Raw genomic sequence first — 18,428 nt, forward strand, 5'->3', positions numbered from 1 at the left:
TATTCTCTGTGAAAAATATTTCTGTTGAGAAAAAAAAAATCTGGATCAAGAAAATTCCACTGAAACTAGCAGATATAGAAACATTTGAAGGAGTTGTCTTGGAGAGCTTGTCTATTATGTAAGAGCAAAACTTTCAGAATAAGAGTTTGACATAAACATACTCTTAGCCATAAAGATGCTTAGATAAAAGCCAGCATTCTTGAAACAAATTACACTAACACCACAAGAATTCCATGATGAGAAAATATGTACATTATATCACAGAAACAAACCTAAAAATAAAGGTATACCAGACAAAGCTGTTTGATTTCAGATTCTTTTCCAAATAAAGCCATTAAGTCAATAGCCAGAAAAGTTTTTTAATAATTACGATTCAGTCACACCATTGCTGACAAAATCATCATACCATAATAGTGACTTCATTTGAGATTCTTAGGTTTCGTGCATTCTCTGTTAAAGGTGATTCTTTTTATATTTACTTATTTCTCTATTTCTTTTATGTATAATTTATTTCTTTGTCATAAAAGATTGGCAAGCCTACCCTGATTTCTCTGACATCCAGATGTCAACAGTTTCTGTCAAAAAGAAGTGTCAGGAGCAAAATCTGCCCTACTTCTGCTTTTCACCTATTAGAACTTTCTGCCTCTGTCTCAAGTGCAAAATCTATGTTAATTGTATGTATCAATCTGGCAACCAAAAATATAGATAGCGATAGGTTATTTCCATACATGCTGGAGTTTAAACATAAACTAAGTGCTTTTCAGTGAATAATCTAGCATTTAGTGTTAGGACTGACACTGATTATAGGTATACATAATTCCTAAACCATCAATAACTAGATCTACATTGGTGACTAATTAGCCATTTTTTCTACTCATTTTTAAATGAGGATCATGTAAAGGTAGTACTCTATGAGACATTCTAAGAGCATTGGTCCGAATCCCTTATATTGAAGATAAGGAAATTGAGGTCATTAGTAGTTCAGTGACTTGACCACAGTCATAGAGCTAGAATATGGACTGGAATATGGAGAACTAGAAGTCAGGTGTCCTGATTCCTACTATAGTTTTGCTACATTAGTACTATTCATCCCATTCTTGCTGAAAAATAAACATTCTATCACTCCAGCTGGTGTGCTGAGAACAGACTGAAGGGGCTAGCAGTAAGTGTGGAAGAAGGGAGACAAGATAGGATCTGGTCAGTTCAAGAGAGAGATGAGAGTAGCTTAACCCCGGGTGCTAAAATGGAAATGGTGAGAAAGGGTTGGACTCTAGATCTGTTCTGAAGGCAGCAGACAGGATGTGCTGATAGATTGCTCATGGGATGCCATAACTCATAGTTCATACCTCAGTGTCCCACATACATAGGTGGTCAGTAACTATTTGATTCATTCTTTCAACAGATAATTGTCAGGTACTGTGCTAGGAGCTGAGTAAGGAGTGGTGACCAAAGCAGATGGTTTCTACCTTCATAGAAACTAAGGCAGTAGGTAAAATCCACATCTTGAGAAAGTGAACCAAATAATTTCAAGGCATTGCATAATAATCAGGAGTATATCGGATGAAAAATTGCATAACATAATGAATCAGCTCCAAGAGATTCCTCCAGTGTAAAGAATTAGTGGAAAGGCACGCTTGCCTTATTTGGAGTCATGATTTCCTCATCAGTATCGACATAGGCTTTTTTAATTGCACTGAGTTCAGTTAACACTGTTAATAGATTTAGAATAAAATGTGATTGCAGTCCCATCCTTATCTACCTTTGTTGAGCCTTATAACCTTTCTGTACCTTAATTTCTATCTCATTTGCAAAATTAAGATGTTAATATGAGCCTTCCTCTCATGTGGATATTCTAAGTGGTTGCCAAAAGTAAAACCCTGCAAATCTTTTTTTCTAACCCACAGAGCAATATAACTTACTAATTAAAATAAAATTGACAAGGCATGAAAATTAGAGATTGGTAGGATGGTACTACTTTGAATTTATCTTCATTAATATAAAAGTGTTATTTTTACTAGCATCTTTCTGTTTCGTAATATCTTTTCTTTCCACATAGCAATTTTTTTTCATCACATGTCATGGGAGGTTTTCATAAATGGATGACTTTGTGTCAGAAGTATTTTTTTCTTATTTCCCACATTGTTACTATGACTATAGAATACTTGCTTGGGAGGCAGTAGCGCACATAGTAGATAGGAGCACAGGTTTTGGGGTTGACAGACTTGGGTTTCAATTTTGACTCTGCCCCTACCTGTGTAGTCCTGAGCAAGTTGTTTATGCATGATGCTGTGTCTGGGTTTTCTCTTCCTTAAGATGGGGCTAACAATAGCCACTTTACAGATTTATTTTAAGGATTAAAATTGATAATTCGTATAAAATGCCTAATACTGTGCCTGACACATAATAAACCCTAGGTAAATGATAATTATTGTGATCTAAGAATGATAGTTCCTGTTGCCCAAGGGTGAAGATTCCTGTCAGCCTTCCCAAATGTTCACCAGTTAATCACTCCCCTTCTTTTTACCTTAGCACCACATAGGAAAAGGAGGACTCACCTTATGAGATCCTGCATAAGATTCCATTACCTCTTTCTTTCAGAATCTGATATGCATGACATTCTTATAATGAAACATTGACTCTGCACAATCTAATTAGCTTGACTGACCTTCTCCAGATTCCCCCAAATTACTGCCTTTTTGTTCTTATTTGACTGCTAATTTATTAGTTTATATGTTAAAGGCATGCTTATTTTTAACTGAGTATGGAGCCATTTTCAGTATGGAGCCATTTTCAGTCAATAAAAATTCAAGTTAATTTTACTGACAGAATCCAGAGCTACCTCATCTCACTGTACTGAAAGACCTAGTGTGTGTGCAGTGCCACATCCCTTACACCACTCGACTCCAAGTTTTTCTTTCATGCACCAGAATGGGCAAGGCCACCACCAACAACAGCAAACTTGTTAAGTTCTATACTATTATTTCTTGTAAATGGAAGATTTCTTGACTTAATATCTAGTCCCATTAACATCTTACCCTACTTGCTCATATTTACACTTTTTTCTGCCTACATACAATAATTAGAAAGCATGAGAAAATATTTTTATTTATGAAATATTTAAAATCTCAAAGGGTTTAGTTTATATATTAAAAAATTGAATATGTGGAAGCAGCTATTGTTTATCCCAAGTGTTTCAAATTACTAAGCAACTTCTATTCTTATGTATAAGAAACAAGCTATTTGACTAGTCACTGAAGAAATCTTGGAACTTTGCAGAAAATTATAGTAAGAGGAAGTTGCTATATTGCAACAAGAGAGTATTTTGATTGCAGATCTCTCCATAAGTGTGGCAATTTGCAACTTGAGAAGAATTTAATAGTAGCTGAGCTTTCAAAATGTAACACAGAAACTGTCATTTTCTTCCACAATTAAAATAAGTGCTTCTGGAAATTCAGGATAAGAATGACCCAAATTACCCTCCCCCACACACTTCCTCATCCAAAATAGGGGGGAATGGAGTTTGAACAAAACATCCGTGGACATATGAAAGACAAATTATCTGAAAAAGGGATCTTTTATAGCCAAACAGAGTACTATTGCATGCATCACCATGGTTAAGAGGATCAACAATACTTTTATAATAGCCCTTTATTTTAGCACATTCTATTTTTATGAGTAGAATTATGATTTCAACACATCCATTCATAATTCATCATATAATTATTCGCATAAATATCTTTTGACACAGATTTAATGTACTTTTGCCAGCTGTATCTTGACTTTAAACTGTTAAATGCACTAAGACAATCTCAGTGCAAGCAATGCTAAAGGAGATTGGATAAAAGGAACTTTTTCTTATCTACCAAAAGGAATGGCCTATTAAAGAACAGAACTTTCAGTAATGTACTATAAATGTATTACTCGATAAAGGACATCTGGCTTCCCTGCCTCCCCCCCCCCAACACCAAGACTTCTTCAGGTTAAAACAATCAGCTAATTAAAATTATATCCATGCTTTTCATTGATGGTTTGTTCAGCATTCATTCACTCAGCCAATATTTATTGAGCACCTGCTCTGTGCTAGGCCCTGTTCTAGGCAGACAACAAAGCAGTGTATAAAACAGAATTCCCCTTCTTTACAGACTTTATATTTGGAGGGAAGTCCAGGTAATAAATAAGAAATGTTAAGTACTTTAGATAATGCTAAATGCTAAGGAGAAAAATAAAGCAGGGAAGGAAAATAGAAAGTGTTGCGGGCAGTGGGGATAAAAATTTTAGATAGGGAAGCCTGGGGAGAATTTACTAAAAAGAAAGCATTTGAGTAATGACCTGAAAGAGGTAAAGGAGTGAGCCATGACAATATCTGGGCAAAAACAGTTCAGACAGAGGGAACAGCAGGGGTAAAGGCCATGAGATGGGACTATACTTGGCAAGATCTAGGAACAGCGAGTGTAGCTGGAACAAAGTTAGCAAGGGTGACAGCAATAGGCACATGTAGTGGGGACCAGATCACATAGGGCCTCCAAGGTCATTGAAAGGATATAGGCATTTATTTAGAGTGAGATGAGAAGTCACTGTAAAGTTTTGCATATAGGAATCACACAATTCAAATCATAATTTAACAGGATCACTCTGGTTCTTGTGTTAAAATTAGTGGGAGTAAGAGCAGAGCAGGGAGAACAGTGAGGAGGCATTTCAATAATCCAGGTGAGAGATGACAATGGCTTGGACCTGGGTGGTGATAGTAGGTACAGTGAGAAAATGTCATATTGTAAATATATTTTGAAGACAGATCAGATATAACTTGCTGATGGATTGGCTTTGGCATGTAAGAGAAAGAAAAGAGTTAAGGTTTAATCCAAGATTTTATACCTAAGCCACTAGAGAGGAAAGAATTGAATTGCCTTTTACTGAGGTATAGAAAACTATATTTGATTCTACAAACTCTGATCTTTAGTAACTTACAAATTCATATCACCAACCAGGACTGTAAGTAATATCAGAGTTTGTAGAACATTCTTAGAAAGTTTAAAAAAACTTTCACCTGGATGCTCACTGTAATAAACAGAAAATGCTAGTGAGGTCATGAGAAAGATTTTAATGAGTGATGGTTTAGGAAATAAGATAAAAATATGGTTTTTAAGGGAATTGGCTTTCAAAAATGCTTACAAAAGGAATCAATTTTGGGTGGTCAATAAGCTTATCCTTTAAATTCACATACACACACACACACACACACATACACACCCTTCTATACTCATACCCCCTCATAATCACCCTACCTCAAACACATCAAGTAAAACAAACAATAAGATAAGGTCATGGTCAAAAATGAGATCTAGTCTCCAAGGACCAGAAGAAAGAACAGAAATGCTCCATGATAATTAGTAACTAAAGCCACATATCTGCTAGGCTCTGAGTCTAGAAAGAACTAGAGATGGCTGGGGGTCTTCTCTAATGACTATTAGAGAAACAAATGGACCTCAGCTATGTCAGAAACTAGAGATTGACTCACTGGGTGAAATCAACTAGGAAGGCAAGCAGACCTTCCTCACCCATGAGTAAGGAGGTTGAATAAAGATACAACCACTGACCAGGGCTAAGACTTATATAAAGCTGAATTCCTGGGTGTCAACGGGGAGCAAAGACAGATGTATACTCAGAACTGTGGGCCAAGCTTCCCACTTGGACTGCATAGATGGGACAGCAACCCATGCCACCACTAAAAGGCCTGCCTAGTGTCTGAAGGCACCCAAGGAAAGGATGAAGAAAACAGCAAAACCCTTAGCCAGGGAAGGATGAGTGCAAAAAGAATCTTCCTTTCAGAAAGAAACTTGTATTCTAAATAAATTTCCAAAGCATCTTTAAAAATTAATATTTTTAGTTCAATATTAATATTAATAGTTCATTGCTTTAAAAAAAGGGGGGGGGGCAATGAACTAAACAATCTGGTGTTTCTTTCCTCACTAAGTGCAAATTATGGGAAATTCACAATAGCCCTCAACATAAATTTTGAAATAAAAACAGGAAGATCAAGAACAGTGGATATTCAAAAGATCCGATACCAACTAGATATACTGGAGATGTAAAATATAGCCAAACTGGTTACAACAAACAAATGACAGAGTATCTACAAATATCTTGAGAGCAACAATAGATGCTCAATAAATTTGGAAGAGATCTTTTTGAATATGAGGCTATTTCAGGGTTCCCCAAGACCACCCACATGTTAAGTGATTTGCTAGATGAACTCATAAAATTCAACATATAGTTGCAGTCATGGCTAAGATTTATTGTGGCACAGCAAGGATATACAGCCAAATCAGTAAGGAAAAGAGACACCTGTGGAATCTGGAGAAATCCATGTACAGACTTCCTATGCTCTCTCCCTCCTATGACAGGTCACACAGAGCACACTCTCCCCCAGTAGCAGAAATGCAGTCACATATGTGCAATGTTTCTGCCTAGGGAAATTCATTAGAGACTCAGCACCCAAGGACCTTATTGAATTGGTCACATAGGCATCTTCTGCCTAGCAACTACCAAAATTCCACACTCCCAGAAGGAAAGCAGATATTCAGTGCCACAGGTGGGCCAAACAGTCTTATCATTTAGGGAAGCTTTATATCAGTATAGGGAACTGTTTACCGGCCAGCTTCCCAGATGCCAACTAAGGGCCAACCCTGCAAGTAGGTCCTTCTTAGTTAGCAGCCTTAGGCCTGCAACGTTAACTCTTTCTACACAGAGACCTAACTGTATAGTTTAAATGGTTTTTTCCCATTATCTTCAAAAGCATATAATTAAATTTACTTTTTCATTTTAGAAAATGTCAAGTCACTAGGAAAAATAATGAAATCTCTCTTAAGAGAACTCTATTGTAATATTTGCAATATTTACAAAAGACATCTAAGGCTTTGCCTCTTTGAATGATGGATAAATCTGTATTGAGTACCTAGGAGTTCTCAGGTTTCAACAATATGTACACCGATTATACTCTGCAATCATGATCTTTATGAAAATATAGAGGAAGAAAAGGTAATCTTGTTAAAAAGAAAACCTGGAGAGCATAAAATGTATTTTTGTGTAGACTGTTAAGTAGACCTTCAGGTTCTAAGGAATAGCATGTGAGAAGCAAAGGAGATACATTATATAACCCAATTCTTTCAAGCTGCCTGTTATCCACATAGCTTCCTAAAAACAAACCACCCCCATCTTTGTCATTTTTCAAAATAATGAGCTGTAAAACTATAATGATTACTTGTGGAAACACAAAAGAGAAAAAACCCAATCAGTAATTTTACAGCCAAACAATTTAGGGAAAATAACTATATGCAAATGAACTATACTTAAGCACACTGAGTTGCTATTTGAGTTATTATTTTGAAGCAAAGTGCACTCAAGAAAATCAACACAGCATAATGAGTTTTATCTTTTATGCTTTCTCTCAAAAATTGATTGTGAATTTCTATAGCCACAGATGCTGCAAAGTTTGATATATATATGTATACATACACACGTAACACACGCATACATATTTATATTGCTTTGACACTTAGGTGATTATTTCTGGTTTACACTGTACGCCAGCAAATTTTCTGATCCTTATCTTTAGGACTGGTATCTACCCGTAACATTATATTCATTAGACTTATGTATATCATATACAGAAAAAGAAAATTATTATATAAGTAGAATGTTATTTTTTGAGTAAAGATACTAAATAATACTGTCACAAAATATGAATTTATTGTATAAGACCAATACCAGCAAATTTTTTGTAAACAAAATCCAGTTGCCCCCTTACAGCTAAATCTTTGTAACGAAAAACGATCTGTTACCTAAAATTCATTTTGAAGGAATATCTGTAAGTTAAAAGCACACATGCTGTCTGTTTCCTCTTACTAGCTAATTACATGAACATAATTAATCTTACTACACCAGTGAACAATCTGGCTTGTAGATTTTCTGAGTGGAGCCAGTGAGCTATAGTCATTAAATGAAAGCTAGACCAGTCAGTACAGCTGTAGGGTTTTCTTCAGACATAGTAAGATGTTCAGGTACCTAGCATGCAGTAAACAGGTAGGTGGTTTTAACCGGGATGGTTGTTTAGCTAGGCGGGTATGATGCAGGGAGTGTGGCTCAAGGAAATGATTATAGCAATTTTTCATGGGAACCAAGTGGAAGGAGAGAACTACAGGCACATGGGGGTGGTAAGGTCAATGAATTGGATGCCTCAATGAAGATTTTTTTAAAAATTGAAAGAACGGGGGTATTAGACTACGTGAACCATAAGTATTAAAGGCAGTGTCTGGGGTGTGCTTAAGATATCAAACATACGTCATGGGAGTGGGTAGCTGAGGAGTAGGGGAGATAAAGATCACTGGAAATAAGAGACTGAGGGGACAAGGTGTTGACATCATCTACATAAAGATTAGTCACCAATAATAGTGACATAAGTAGGTATGAGAAGAAAATATGGATTCAAGCGCTGAAATATTTAGGAACTAAGGGGGTAGGAGATCAGTAGGTGATGGTAGCTTACAGAATAGAATGAACTTTAAGGGAACAAGGGATAATCATGTTTGCCTGTCTATTTCATATGATTTTTGTGAGAATCAAATGAGACATTGTCTGAGAGAAAGCATAATAAGCCCCTAAAGAGGTGCAAAGTAGTGTGTGTGTATGTGTATAAGAGCCCTTAGTTTCACTGATGTTTTGTGCCCTCATTTCTCTGCCTACAAAATAAGGGTAAAGACAATATCCTCTCTTGCCTCAGCGGATTAGTAAGTTAAGTGACATGATACGTGTGAATTTGTTTTGAGGCTTTGGAAAAAGAAAGTGCTTTCTCTGACCAGAGTTTAGAGTCGTCATTTAGCTCCTAAGAGTTCTATGTAGCATGCTGGTGCTCCGGATTGCACCCTGAGTATCAGATAACATTCTTCCCTATCTTTGATTTCAGACATTTCAGCAGTCCTCTCTGCAGCACAAATCAAAGAAGAAAAATAAAGGTAAGAAAAAGAAATGAAACCTTTACCTGATTAATTTGCACTGTGATAACCACCAGCAGACTTCACCCATCCTCTCTTGCCTGAGCCCAGTGTGGTTTGAAAGAGCACAATCCCCTAGTGCAAGAGCTGCCAAGACCAGCTTCTCCTTTAGTTCAGTTACAATACAAGGTACCTTTTACAACAAATGTTTTCAACAAGTTTCGAGACTGAGATTACACATTTCTAATTAAATTGTGTTTCACTTATGTGGGAAGAAAGGTATTAAAGATTTCCATATTTTCCTATTCTAATACAACGTGAAAATCAATTTTTTTTGACTCAATAAAATTTTTTTTTCTTCCAAATTTTATTTCATTTTGTCAATATACAATGTGGTTGATTATTGTGGCCAATTACTGAAACCTCCCTCCCTCCTCCCTCTCCCCCCTCCCTCCCAACAATGTCCTTTCTGTTTGCTTGTCGTATAGACTTCAAGGAATTGTAATTGTTATGTCTTCTTCCCTACACCCCCCCCCCCCGGTTTTTGTGTATTTATTTATTTTTAGCTCCCGCAAATAAGTGTGAACATGTGATATTTCTCTTTCTGTGCCTGACTTGTTTCACTTAATAAAATTCTCTCTAGGTCCCTCTATGTCGTTGCAAATGGCAGTATTTCATTCTTTTTTATAGCTGAGTAGTATTCCATTGTGTAGATATACCACATTTTCTGTATCCACTTATCTGATGATGGACATTTGGGCTGGTTCCAATTTTAAGGTTGTTAAGTATCCAGACTTATTTTGGGGATCCATAGATTAATCATCTACTTCATACTTTTTTTTTAAAGATGACTAGTAAGGGGATCTTAACCCTTGACTTGATGTTGTCAGCACCATGCTCTCCCAAGTGAGCTAACCAGCCATCCCTATACAGGGATCTGAACCTGTGGCCTTGGTGTTATCAGTACCACACTCTCCCAAGTGAGCCACGGGCCAGCCCTACTTCATACGTTTTTAAAGAGCATTGTCACTCACTGTTATCTTTAGGTCCTATAGCAGGCAAGAGCAAAAGACGAATTTCTTGCAAAGATCTTGGCCGTGGTGACTGTGAAGGTTGGCTTTGGAAAAAGAAAGATGCGAAGAGTTATTTTTCACAGAAATGGAAGAAATATTGGTTTGTCCTAAAGGATGCATCCCTATATTGGTATATTAATGAGGAGGTAAGACAAAGCACATTTTCTCTTCCATTCTCTATCTTTAACCAAAAGAATCAACATTTTGAGGCATATTTTAAAATCATAGAATCACCTTAGGGCCAATTCAGGAGACTTCTGCTAGTTATTTTTCAATCTGCCCTCTTAAAGTGATTGCATTTTGGAGTTCAAAAGATAGGGTCGTCTTAATTATTCTAATGTAGCAATATATCTAAAACACAGATAACGTATAGTAGAATTTTCTATATCTAACTAAAAATAGCAAGCTCATTCAAGCTCTATGAAAAGCATTATACATGGAAATTTGATATAGATTTTTAAATGTCTTGCTTTTGTTCACAGATTTACATTTTTTTGTTAGTTTTTTTTTTTTTAGGAGGAAACCCTTTAATAATTTAAGTAAATTAATACCATTTAAATTTATTTCAGTTTTTCTTAAACAATGAACTAGTAGACTAGTTTTGAAAATCTGCAAGTATTCATTTCACTTGGCCCAATTGGGGCCAAAAGTATATAACACATTTAATTGTACTTATGATTTCCTGGGGTTTTTTTTAGTACAACAGATTTATATCTAGAGCAATCATACAACCTATTACATATCTCAACAGATGTGCCAAAAGTATACCTTATTCATTGATGTTCCCTTAACTATATATTTGCTTTGATTCCTTTGCTGTAGTCATCTGTCAATTCACTTTATTAGTTTTTTCTAACAATGACTTCTACTATTACGTTATTTTATCAAAAAACGTACATGGTTTAATGTAGTGTACAAATACTATTATGTTAAGACATTTATCAATTTTCATTTGAAGATTAATTACTGAAATATAATGTAACAATATTATTATGCCTATGATTATATCACATACAGTATCTAGAGAATTTTTATTTTCCCTAGACAGGCTGTTATGTTATGTTATATTATGGTTAGAGAGTAGACACAGGAATTGCACCACCTGACTTACTGTGCCTCAGTTTTCTCATCTGCAAAATGGGAGTAACAATAGTGTTTATCTCACTGGGCTATCACATGTATGAAATGAATCAATGCATGTAAAGCCCACTTAGAACAGTGCCTGGTACATACTAAGTGCTCAGTAAACGTATTCTATTAGTAATATTTTCCAAACGGACCTCATTTCTTTCAATAAAATCTTGACTTAATATTTTGCTATTTAACAGAAATATCTATATTACCTATGTAAAAGGATTAGGTGGTTTTCTGTACTTTTGGTATTTTTTGTGGCAGTCACACAACTATCTAAAATATTCTCTATTTCACTGAATGTGTCTTATTTTAGATATAGAAAACAAACCATAATTTTATCTACATTTTTATTTAATGGATATATATTCAATACTTTTTATATGCCAATCGAGTAGTATCCAGATATAATATTTTTATGTTTCTCTTTATTATAAGATTACTTATAGATTTGTCTGCTATATACTAGATTATATTCTATCTTTCAAAATTTAAGTAAAAAACTGTGACCCCTTTTTATTCAATCAGCAAATTATTGTTAGCGTCTTAGCCTTGTGAGAGATGAGTGAATAATTCCATAGAATACATTGCAAGAAATACCTTAGCATGATTTTGTTTTTAGTGGAAATGTAAAATTCCCTAATCACATTAATATGAGGAGATGATAACTACTCCAAAAATATTTAAAATCACTCAAAATTTTAAATTTTTAATTTAAGGACATCAAGAGTAACAAAACATAGAAATCAAAGTTGAGAAAACGATTTGTAAATATTGTTAACTCCACGACTGGAAAGAAAAATATTCAAATATTTAAAAAGTTTAACACTGCTCCTTTTTTTAACATGTACATTTTAATCACTATTAGTAGCTTCAAATTTTTGAGTTTTGCATAGAAACTTAGCATTGAAAGAAATCATACACACACATTCTCTCTCTCTCTCTCTCTCTCTCTCTCTCTCTCTCTCTCTCTCTCTCTCTCTCTCTCTCTCTCTCTCAATTCAGAATCTATTTTTTCTTTGAGATAGTGGGTAGGGTATAATCTCACTTGAACTTGATATATAAGGAGCTATGGACTGGTATAGAACAGATAAGGTAAAAGTCCAAGGAGCATGCTCATGAGCTTAGTTGGGTTAATTTATGTCTAACATAAGATTTTGGATAAATCTACTGTCTTGTTTTTCCACCCAGCATTAGAGAGAGGAGAATTTTATTCATTTTATTCAATTTTCCAGGTGAAAATGACCTTTATATTAATAGCATGTACCCCAAGCCAGATATTTGAAGATCAAGTTGACCTATTTCATTTGTACACTTTTGAAGACACAAAATAACTGTGATATAATTTTTAAAAAACTTAATTCGGGCTTGCAGAAAGGAAATTGAATCAGTAAACATCCCTATATTTTACATCTGAACATTAAGAATAATAGAAAATTGTGAATTGTCAGTGTGGCGATTCTGATCAGAAAATTACCTATAAAACATGTTTCACTTTGAGAATTAAAGAATTTTCTATCCTCGCTTTATTTTTAAAGTGCGTTGCATATTTTAATTTGTATTATTCTATGTTCAAAATGTATTTTCAGTTTATAGAGTATAACAGGTAAGAATGGAATTCCAATCTCTAAAATGTTAATTGAAGGAATTTAATGAACAGATTTATTAATATAGATATTGAAGTCATAGTTATACAGAATTGTTAGCTTCCAACCTTTGTGTATAATAGCCTAAACAGAGTGTTGCCTCTTTAGGATGAAAAAGCAGAAGGATTCATCAGTCTGCCTGAATTTAAAATTGATAGAGCCAGTGAATGCCGCAAGAAATAGTAAGTTGATTTTATTTGGGGAGAGGGAGAAAAGGGAAAGGGTTTTTTTGTTTGTTTAATTCCATCTTTTAAGGTATAGGTTGCTTGTCTAATGCTTTCAAATCGAGGTAATAAGAAAGCAGTTTTATGGGTGGAAAATTGAATTTTTTACTGATTTATGTCATCATGGTTAGAAGCATTATATATGTGAACTCAGGTTAGATGTTCAGGTAATTTTACCCATAAAAATTGTTTGGTTCGAACTTATTTCCCAATTTGTAATAAAATAAATGTACTTTCTTTCCTTTTGCAGTGCATTCAAAGCCTGTCATCCTAAAATCAAAAGCTTTTATTTTGCTGCTGAACATCTTGATGATATGAACAGGTAAAGTATTACTTAAATTTCAAAGTACTTAGAGAGTCAGTAAGGCCTCGAATTCTAAGTTTTCTACAGTAATGCTTAGAGAATAATGTCACTGAAGTTTCTAAACCAATCAGTTTAAAATAAATTGGGCCCAGCTATAGCTCTATGCGGCCATACCTAATTTTAATGAACCACACCTAAAAAGTCAAAATAAACTCATTGACTATTTGTCAAGTTTACCAAAAAGGTGCTAGGATACATTATATAGGCCAAAAATAAAATCCATCATAAAAAGAGACTTTTTTAAAGTTTATTTCAAGAATATGCCTTAAAATTTATTCTCAGATGGGGGAAAAAAGATTTCCACAGAAAAACTGACTTTTTAAAGTACTGAGTATTTTTGACAAAATATCCATCTCAATAATTTGGGTCTATGAAAACTTAGTATTTCTTTCTGTCACCTTTCATCTATCACTGGACAGGACCAGACAGCCAATTTGATTAGATGGGTCCGTGGTTACTCCATAGCTCAGGGAAAACCTATAATATAAATATATATTTTTTATTTCTTTTCCCCTCTCTGTTTTCTAAAATTGTAGTATTAGGTTTGATTCCAAATTTTCCCCTTTCTATAACCAGCAGCGAGTGCATATTACATATATAACCTGCCTACAGTTAGGGAGAGGCAGCATAGCGTAGTGGTCAGGAGCATGGACTTTGAAATGAGGCTGTCTAAATCCCAGCTCTAACACTTACTAGTTGTGTGATCTTGGAGAAAGAATGAGACCTCTTCATGCCTGTTATTGTTGAGTCTATACAACAGATGGATGGGAATAATAACTATCCTAATCCCAGCTCTATCACCTCTTAGCTATGCGACCTTAGGCAATAAACTTAACCTCTCTATGCCAGGTTATTGACCATTTTATAAAGTGGGAATAATAACCATCCCTATCAGTAAAACTTTTGTGAGGAGTAAATAAGCACACATAAAAGGCTTAGAACAGTGCCTGCTAAATTGTAAGTGATATATAAGTGTTCACTATCAATATATATTTGTATATATTTTGTGCTCTTACCACATTTACCTTTCCTTGTGTGTCTCTTAAAAAAATAGCATCCAGGTGTTTTTAAGCACAAAATTGTATAGCTTCATAAATGTTCTTGAACACACTAAATGAACACTTAATGTGCTTTTATAAATAATCTTGTTCTTTGACACTTGGCAATACAAGCATGGTTTTCCAAAGCAAGGATATGAATACAAGGAAATGACAAAGAAAGAGGGTGTTGAGAACACTTGATTAAATCTTTTATTATTAATAAGGGAACTGAGCCTTTCATGTAGTTTCTATAATCTTCACTTGATTTGTATAGCTTATCTTGAAATTTCACACTAGGCAATTGGAATTTGGAGAGCCTTTTCTCCTTGTTCTCAAAATGAAAATGTTTATTCACAGGCACATGGAGCGGGGTGTGATGCTTTATTTTGTGTTTTAATTATTTTATTATTCTACTGTTCTAGTTACTAATGATCCATTTTACCACGTTAAGCTCAATACCTCAGGAATAAATACGAAGGATTTATATCATGACCAAATTGAAAATAAGTGGTATACATGAGCATATCTTGTCTTACAAGATGGATGCACTAGAACCCAGTCACTTCCCTCTAAGAATTAACATAATTTAGTCATTCATAATACATGCTAATTAGGATCTTTTTAAGCTTAGAAATTGCCTGTTTAAAAATGCATTTTTGTGAACCAAAAAAAGCCCTTATTGGCCTCCATTCCCCACCCCATATTAGCAATAGCTTCAAGAAAATGCTGATGTCACTACTCTTCCCTAATAGTCCTATGGCTGTATCTGGTTCCAGATATCACAGAAGCTGCGAAACCATACCCATGTGGTTCATTTTGTTGCTTTTTCTAAGCAGTGGGTCAAAGAAAAAAAAACTGAATCTGATCAAAAATGTCATCTCCATATCATACTTTCTTTTTTTTTTTTTTTTTTTTTTTTTTTGGTGGCTGGTTGGTGTGGGGATCTGAACCCTTGACCTTGGTGTTATAACACCGTGGTCTAACCAGCTGAGCTACCTGGCCAGCCCTCCACTTCATACTTTTAAGAGTACTGTTTCATGTAAGGCTTGCCATACTACACTACAACTTTCTGAATTAAATTGTCCTAGAGTACTGAATGGTTAAATTTAATTACAGTGGATTTTTATCATTTTGCTTTTTTTTTAATAATCCTATTCCTAATGTCTACTTTAAATAGGCAGATTTTTAAAAATTACTTGCTAATAGAAGGGGGGAAGAGTGAGTGTTAAAATTATTCATAGAAGATTAGTGATAGGGAGAGACACCCACCTACAGCTTTGTTCCATCACCTGATTGTTACATAACAGCAAGATGATCTGGGTGTTGTTGTGTTCTACATGTAATCTTAAAGGCATGTGCCTAAATCTTTAAGAGATTGTATATTTATAAAAAAATTATAGTTATAGTACATATATGCTTTATCTGATCATTTCATAATATTTTAAGCATCATCATATCTATTTTTTTTGAATATATACCATGGTACACAGAAATATATTTTTCTTTTCTGTATTTAAAAAATATATAATGCCAGTGGTGACAGGACCTAGTAATTGCAATTAAAAAGTAATCTCTAAATTATATATACACACATGTACATACCTATACCCAAAGATATGTGTGTATATATACGCATACATCTAATATTAAAATATCACCTATTTTTGAGCAGCTATAAGTTTGATTGTGAGGTAATTTGCAAAAACACTTCTGAGCACCCATTACCATCCATCTGTTCCCTCAGAAATGAACACTGAAATATTAAAAAAAGATTTTTTTTCTGGTCTGTGAGAAATCTGTGGGGAAAAACAAAACATATTTCTCAAGTATTGAGACCTATTTACTGAATTTATTTGGCCTATACAATCCTTACCATGTCAGTACATATGTCTTTGTAATTATAAGGACTCATCAATTTCTATTTGGTATTATTTATGTATTTTTCTCATGGTTCTTACTCTTATTTCCCTCTCAATACATTATTCTGTGTTCATTATGGACATCTCATTAGAATGTTCACTGTAGGCCCAATATCCCCTTACCTATATTTTCTTGTTTTAAAGCATTAATGATATGGTAAGGTACTGAATTTAGACCTAATATTAAGAACTTTTCTATCAATATATTGGAAAGATTGTAAATTCAATACTTGAATCTCTCACCACCTTACCTAAAATAGCCTCCCCTCATCCTCAGCACCTTTGACATTTGAACTTTTTACCTTGCTTTGTTTGTTTGTTTTATTGTCTGTCTCCCTCACTATGATATCAGCATCATGAAGGCAGGCACTTTGTTTTGTTTACATCTGTATCTCCAGTGCCTAGAACAGTACCTGGCACATACAGCCTCTCAATAAATATTCCTTGAGTCAGTTAGTGCATACATTTCTGCTTTTGTAATAGCCTAAAAATACCAAATCATTACTATAGCAAGTATATTAATAAGTATCTTATAGCTGAAGCATTAAGGACAAGTTTATCCAAGACAGCACCAAAAATTGTATACTATTTAGCCTTTTGTGGCTATATACAGTGGCCTAAGTATACTACAGTTTCTAAAGAGTTTTTATCATGAGCAGGATTTTTCTTCCTAAAACTAGTTTAAACTTTCAATTTTCTTATGAAATATAGCAATTCCAGAGTTCATTGAATGATTTATTTCTGTACCCTAAACCATAGCTCATTGTTTGGCACATAGCAGGCACTAAAATGTTGTTGAATTGAAAAATTGAGGAAGCCTTTTTTTAGTTTACTAATTCATCTCATAAGGAACCTATTGTTCTTTAGACCTCTGATAAAATAAAATTTCAGTGATTTTTTTAAAAGTAGTAAATACAAGACACTGGATTAAAATTGAATGATAATTTTCCTTTAGTAGTATTATCATTAGTCTCACTCCAAAAGCACCAGGCCAGTCTTTCCAAGGTAAGATTTGCCTTATAGTACAAGTGAACTATACATTTTAATATTGACCTTTTAGTAATGATTAGAGTCATTTTTAAAAGATTATTTCTCATGAAGTTGACTTCTCTCAACTTATAGTTTATAATTTTGGGGAGTGTGTGTATATACCATTGCTACTGAATTTATTTGATCAATCTTTGTTTTATTCTATTTCTATTCCAGTCTCTTCTTTACTTCCCAAACATAATTGAGGTGATAATTACATTGTAGTTTTGCCAAAATAAAGCTGGGCTTTAAGTGACTTATTCTTAAAATTAAAGCTTTAATTTCCATAGATGTGATTTTGTCTATTAGACATGCAACTTTCCTTCCTTTTCAAGATATTCTAAGCATCTGATGCACAGTTAACACCACTTGGCATAAATGATGAAATATATGAGTCACTTCAAAGAATGTCATCTTTTACTTTAACAGGAGAGATAAAATCTTAGGAGAAAAAGTTCTCAAACACAAGTTTTTCATAAAAATATATCTAGATCAGATAATTCCACAATTTAATGTCAACTGTCCTAGCAATTCCAAGCTTAGCCAAGCTAATGTGGAAGGTGGGTTCTTCTTCACCTTCTTATTTGGGAAAGTATACAGATTATTGCTCAGGACTGATGAATGGGAGATTGTCACCTTGTTTAAAGATTTTGTGATTTGATAATCTGATGCAATGTAAATACTTGGAATAATAAACACAGGGAGGGCCCTGGTGGGACAAAAGAAAGAGATTGAAACAGTACTTTGTTTCAGGTAGTTTCTACATTGGCAATAGCAGCACTACTGAAAAGGGAAAGAACTAAGATTCATTTTTTAACTTACTATTGTTCATGAAAATACATTTTCAGGCTCTAAACAGAGGTTAAAATTGTATATGTTTGTTGTGTCTTTGAAAAATCTAATACCCTTGTATTTAGAGACAAGTTTCTGAAGTACTCCTGAAATGTGTTTCCCCTCGAATCATTAAACTTAAATGAGTTTAATCAAAACTATTATTTTATAGTAATACTATTAT

General features: G+C 34.2%; 1 protein-coding gene and 1 long non-coding RNA gene across 3 annotated transcripts in view; one reads left to right on the top strand and one right to left on the bottom strand.

Moving 5' to 3' along the window:
• CNKSR2 (connector enhancer of kinase suppressor of Ras 2) overlaps positions 1-18,428 on the top strand; it is a 314,535-nt gene that overhangs the window by 235,012 nt on the left and 61,095 nt on the right. For both annotated transcript variants that reach the window (XM_063084016.1, XM_063084017.1), the window contains 4 exons: positions 8,960-9,008; positions 10,034-10,206; positions 12,946-13,019; positions 13,312-13,383. In XM_063084016.1, the coding sequence (XP_062940086.1) occupies positions 8,960-9,008; positions 10,034-10,206; positions 12,946-13,019; positions 13,312-13,383 (368 nt within the window). The remainder of the gene's footprint in view (positions 1-8,959; positions 9,009-10,033; positions 10,207-12,945; positions 13,020-13,311; positions 13,384-18,428) is intronic.
• The window catches only part of LOC134367301 (uncharacterized), a 42,428-nt gene that overhangs the window by 14,955 nt on the left and 9,045 nt on the right, over positions 1-18,428 (bottom strand). Inside the window, exon 3 of the long non-coding RNA XR_010022398.1 lies at positions 10,022-10,104. This is a non-coding gene — a long non-coding RNA (uncharacterized LOC134367301). The remainder of the gene's footprint in view (positions 1-10,021; positions 10,105-18,428) is intronic.

The sequence above is a fragment of the Cynocephalus volans genome, chromosome X, assembly GCF_027409185.1.
Source record: "Cynocephalus volans isolate mCynVol1 chromosome X, mCynVol1.pri, whole genome shotgun sequence".
NCBI classification, from domain to species: domain Eukaryota; kingdom Metazoa; phylum Chordata; class Mammalia; order Dermoptera; family Cynocephalidae; genus Cynocephalus; species Cynocephalus volans.